General features: G+C 36.1%; 1 protein-coding gene across 1 annotated transcript; it reads right to left on the bottom strand.

The window, feature by feature from the left end:
- Window positions 1-1,774: 1,774 nt before the first annotated feature.
- On the bottom strand, window positions 1,775-5,100 carry LOC143607837 (uncharacterized). Its single transcript, XM_077083130.1, has 2 exons — window positions 4,915-5,100; window positions 1,775-3,118 (listed from the first exon to the last, which is right to left on the bottom strand). The coding sequence occupies exons 1-2, from the start codon at window positions 5,082-5,084 to the stop codon at window positions 1,810-1,812; spliced, it is 1,479 nt and encodes a 492-aa protein (XP_076939245.1). The 5' UTR covers window positions 5,085-5,100; the 3' UTR covers window positions 1,775-1,809.
- Between the last annotated feature and the right edge of the window lie 652 nt (window positions 5,101-5,752).

Genomic DNA, 5,752 nt, shown 5'->3' with positions numbered 1-5,752 from the left:
TTATATGATTATTTTTTGCCAAAAATTTAGTTGGTCGTTTTAATTCGCCTCAACTTTATCTATTGAATTTAGGTACTCGTTTTCTAGTGATGAAGATACTGAAACAAAATGCGGGCATACTTTGAAGTACTTGAGTTTCTACGTTCTAAAGGGGCTGCAAAAGATCCCACGCAGGTTCTTGCTCCGCTAGCGCCTTCAGAGTTGAAGGTTTACGACTACTTGGCCAACACTCCTGCTTGCAGTCAAACAAGAGAGACCATTGATGAGTTTGAGACCAGATGTAAACCTTACAAAGACTGAGATCAATTAACATTAGCCCATCTTCTGATGCGGAAATCGACCCGTTGGTTGAAAATCTTGATTCGCGTCTGGGAGGAAGTGGTGGAGTTAGTTTTCACCTCCTGCGAATCAAGGTATATCTGATGAATTAAAGTAGTTATTTTGTTTATTTTTATGTGATTTGGTTTTGCAACAATATGCAACTTTTTAATGCCGCCTTTTTTAATGTTATGATTTCCAGTTGAGCCTAGTCACAAACCTTCAACTCAGTTAAATAAAATGGCTTCTTTTCACCATTTACATACAAGAATCATACAAAAATGCAATAAAATTATGAAACAGATCAAGTGATCATCAAATGAATATTATGGGATTCTTACCAAATTTTACAATAAAATATTTGAATGAGAAAGTGCAATAAGAAAAAATGTTGGTTAATATTCATCAGAGTCAAATGTAACCTTGATGCCTCAAATTTAGGTGCATCTGCAGATATCTCTTGAAATGGGCTCAACGCAGACTTGACTCCTGCATTATTAACATTAAAAGTTCAAGATTTTAATTATCAATCACCTAACAGAATCAATTTGGATAAAAAAAAATGGGCCTGTTGACCAAAAAAAGTCAAACTAAGATTCAGAAAGAAACATAAACCAACTTTTTTCTTAACTGAGACGACGTGAATCTAGTCACTAATAGTGGATAAGTGCCCTTCTTGAATAATTGAAGTGCTTCGGTACGCACCCTTCGTTGTTTATTAGCAAGTACTACTTTATAAGTCGTTTATGATTTAACACCGATTTTGAATCTCCCACAATTTTCACACACTTCTTGACTTTTTAGTTAGATCTTGTTGAAATTATTATCTTTATCTTATCTTTAAGCACATATAGAAAGATCTTTTTTAATATTTCCCCGATAGAGTTCATGTGTTAGACGGTCGATACATGATACATGAAGAACTCCATAACAAGTTCCCTGAATTTATGATATGTGTGCATTTGGCTGTTGATCCACTGTCAATTTGTATGTGACATCAATCATAAGTCCTTAATTTCATTATTGTTTTTCCAGTACTTTAGCTCGTTAGTCGTTACACATGAATGAAGTTAGGCTATGAACATGAGTATTTTTACTTAGTATTTACTTAATATATATCTTGATAAGTTCACTCAAGTATGCATGAACAACACATGTTTGGTTACCTCAACTTATCTTTTCTTGAATGCCTCTATGGTTTGTACATTACAAGTTAAACCAAATGTCACTAATGATATAACAACTGATATTATCTTCAGCTATACATCAATAATGTTGGTATAGTTAGATAATTAATTTACATTGTGATCTAAGTTCACACAATATACTTAAAATAGTTAGTCACCAAACGAATGAATACACAAAACATATTAATTTTATGGCTGAATTCCAACCTAAATTACTTTAAAAATTCAAAGCCAGTCAAGTCTTTATTACATTTTGCATTCCTCAATTACCAACAAAATAAAGAAATTAAAAAAAAAACATAAATCAAACTTCAATGCTTCTATCTTGTGTTCCCTCCGAATCCCTTTTCACTTTACCACCAGCTAAATCCTCCGATCCCCTCATCAGCACCGGCAACCCCGTCTCGCGGCGCTTATGCACGTGCCCGGCCGCCACAGCTCCACCATAACTACTAACATTACTAAAAATCAATCCAACAATGCCAACAACAGCCGCGGCAAACGCAGCCCCAAACGCTCGATTAATATTCCCTACACCACTCGAACCGATAACAAACCCGACAAAAGCCCCAAACATCCTCACCCACGAAAACCACGCGGCAAACACACCTTCTTTCCCCGCGGGCGCACAATCCATCAACAATATCCGACTATACGCATGAAGAACACCCGAAGCCACACTTTGCACAGCCGCAAGAAACAACACGTGGTTGAAATGCCAATGGTGTTCTCTGTTGTAATACCCCATGCCCGAAGCGAGTGTGGTTAGCAAGAACCCGAATATTTGCATCTTTACCGCGTCGGATTGGATAACTTTCTGAATCGGGTGGAGTAACGGGAGAGCGAATATTGGGAAGAAGAAATATGTTAGCCACACGAATAGTATGTCCTTTGGCGGGACGCATAATTCACCGATGATGTATAGTACAGCGCCGGTGAATATGCTCATTGTTGAAAAGGATGACAGGAAAACCCCAACCAGACTACCCGCAGCATGCGGGTAGTAAAAGATTGAAACAAAATAACGAGTGGAGACTCGGTCATTGTTAGTTGATTTGTTTTCGTTTGATCGAGTGGCGGTGAGTATATGTGTGATTCCCGCGAACCATAAAATACCACTAAAGATCGAAACAATCCATAAACTGATAAACCCTTCCGAGTTTCGGAGCATGTAGTAAGTAAATGATGCAATGGCTGCGGACCCGAGGCAGCCTCCAGCTGTTGCATAGATAGATAGCCAGCTGGAGACGGCCTGGCAGTCCAGGAATTGGAATTTTTGAATGGTGGGGCCCACGAAGCCGCGGACCATGAGGCCTAGGTGGCGGTTGTGGAAGGCGGACCCCACGGCGTTGGAGGAGACAATGGCGGCGACGTAGGGTGGCATGATCCAGACGGTTTTGATGGCGCCTGCGGGGAGGCAGAAGATGGCGCCAATGGCGGTGGCGGTGGCGGTTATGAGTTGGGAGTTGGGGCGGTGGTCGAGGTGGATGGAGACGGAGGCGAGGAGCGGCGCGGCGAGGATTAGGCCGGAGAACCAAGAGATTGAAGTCCATTCTAGTGGGGAGAACTTCATGCTGCCAACTTTTATTCTTGCATATGTCAATGCTTCAAATCTGTAATTAACATCTTAATTGTTAATCAACAATCACTTAAACTTTTAAGTGATGTATATTACTAATAATGATAATGATTAATGATGATATGAAATTTTAAATTTTGTTGTTGTCAAATGTGCTTTGTGAAATAAAGAGAAAATATAATAAACAAATTATATAAAAAAAAGAGTAAATTGCGGTTTTCGTTCCCGTGGTTTGTCTAAGTATGTTGATTTAGTCCAATAATTTTAAATTTGCGATTTTCGTCCTTGTGGTTTCAATTTACTTGCAATTAAACCCGAATTCACTAACCTCGTTAAGTCTGGTCGTTAAACCATCAGCGTGCCCCTCACGTGAGGGGCAGTCTTGTCCTTTTTCTCCCAAAATAAACCCCAGTCCTAATTCACAAGCCCCCTCACGTGAGGGGTTGGACTGTATTTGGGGAGAAAAGGGACAAAATTGCTTCTTACGTGAGGGGCACGCTGATGGGTTTAACAACCAAAGTTAACGGGGTTAGTGAATTCGGGTTTAATTGCAAGTAAAATGAAACCACATGGACGGAAATCACAAATTTAAAACTATTGGACTAAAACCGTAAATTTAGACAAACTAAAGGGACGAAAACCGCAGTTTACTAAAAAATTAAATATAAAGAATGTTTTTACGAGTTTTATAAAGATGTTTAATGTAAATATGAAAAGTGAAACATCATATCTCAACTTCCTTAAAGTTACTTCCCAAAAAAAACATGTGAACAAAAATCAACTTTATTATGTTCAGGTGATCATGATTGTTAATGTGTATAAACAATGTGTTAAAAGATATCAAAAGTGAAACATGATATCTCAGCAACCATAAAATTACCTCCTCTAAAAACATGTGAACCATAATCAAATTTATTATTTTCCTTTAATCATGACTCTTGATTTGTATAAACAATGTCTCTAATGACGGATCGGTTATAAGACTAGCTCGTCGGTTTTTAAAAAATCGCATAACGTTATAAATGATGAAAAAATATAAGCAAAAGCATATATACATCTAATTTAAAAATAAAATATGTGACAATTTGATATTTTGATATAAATGTTTAATATTAACAAACTATGATATTTTAAATAAGTAAAATATGATACAAGTTAAAAACGCATGTAACATATTCCATTGCGTGAAAAAACATGTGAACCAAAATCAAAATTTAGTACTTTTATGCAATCATGAATTGAATCATGATTGTTAGTACTTTTCATAAATTGACCAGTTATCAAAATGATTCAAGTTGCAAAAAAACGAATGACATTATAAATAATATAAATAAATTTTTATATATAACACTAACTCAAAATATGAAAATAATTTATCTTTAATATGAATTATCTATTATGATAAATTATGAAACCTTAAATAAACAAATTGTGGAGTCCATGAAAATAATAAATTAATTAATCTAAGAAATTTTAAGGGAAGAATACAAAATTAAAAACTTTAAAATTTGATTCGACAATCCAGCCTCCTTCTGACAGACTCAACTAGGTCGACTATGTAGTCCATTCTCACTTTGATTGTTTATAGAGGATAAATTTAACTATAAATAAAAAGTTATATCATCAATAAAGAACCAAGAAATTAATCAAGCAAAAATAATCTAGTCAAACATCGAATCATGGATTTAACACATTAAAGTAGAATTGAGTATATAAATTCGGATTCATAGTGTTTTTCTCGTTAGCATATAAAAGTTCAGCCGATTTGATTTAGATTTTGTTAAGTGCCGGCCGAACAATTATAAAACTTTATAAGGATACGAGACTTACAAAACGGTTTCCTTTTTCGTGCAACGAAAACCTTTTCCATTCTTGTACCACCCTTGAGCCGGTTCTGGTGGCTCATCACCAAAACTCTGACTTATAATTAGCGGAAACACGATAGTAAGAAGAACTGTGTGCGTAAAGTACGAACACAATTCATAAAACCACCAACTCATCACCTCACCCTTTGTGGGCTTATCTTCGTAGTACCCCTCATCATCTTCACTCTCAATTCACTTTTCACATGCTTGCTCTGACCGCTCTCCATGGCTTTTATATCCACCGAGTCTCCGCTCTCATCGTCCTCCATGGACCTCGGCCTCCTTGGTGCAGCGCTGGCACTTACATTCGTATCGAGACTCTCTTCGGACATTGTTTGTGGTTTAGAAAAGAAACAACAATTTGAGTAGCTAAGGGGGGTGGGTTGAGGTTTTAAAAATTGGTGTATGAAATGACAAGCTGGGAGAGTGGAGGTAACTAGAGATTTGGTTTGGCTTTGTAATGCTCAATTGCATAGGCGGTAGGTATAAAGGATCATTCTTTTCTTGTTTTTTTCGACCGATCACATGTACATACATTTGTTTCATAGGTATGATGACTTCATATATTTGTTAAATGTTAATTAACTTTTGATTTGTAACTATATTGTTCTTTCCGGTAAAGTTGATGGAGACAGGTTTATTCATGTGTGCTCAGTTTTCTAGATTTTAAATAAGGAAAATGTGAATTATTAAGTATTTATATATATTAATATTATTTAATGATGAACATGTTTTATTCACCTAGAAATATACTATTATGACATTATAAAGGTTCCATATATAGTTGTTCCACTTACATTACA

Source organism: Bidens hawaiensis, unplaced genomic scaffold (assembly GCF_021521415.1).
Source record: "Bidens hawaiensis isolate Kalapana, Puna unplaced genomic scaffold, B.hawaiensis_p1.1 tig00087523_1, whole genome shotgun sequence".
NCBI classification, from domain to species: Eukaryota; Viridiplantae; Streptophyta; class Magnoliopsida; order Asterales; family Asteraceae; genus Bidens; species Bidens hawaiensis.
This window is presented reverse-complemented; position numbering and strand designations above follow the sequence as displayed.

Bases quoted from the DNA above. Each gene is read 5' to 3' on its own strand.
- LOC143607837 (XM_077083130.1), bottom strand. From the start codon at position 5,084: ATGAGTTGGTGGTTTTATGAATTGTGTTCGTACTTTACGCACACAGTT. The intron at 3,119-4,914 runs GTAAGTCTCGTA...TGTTAATTACAG, and splicing joins ACGAAAAAGGAAACCGTTTT to ATTTGAAGCATTGACATATG.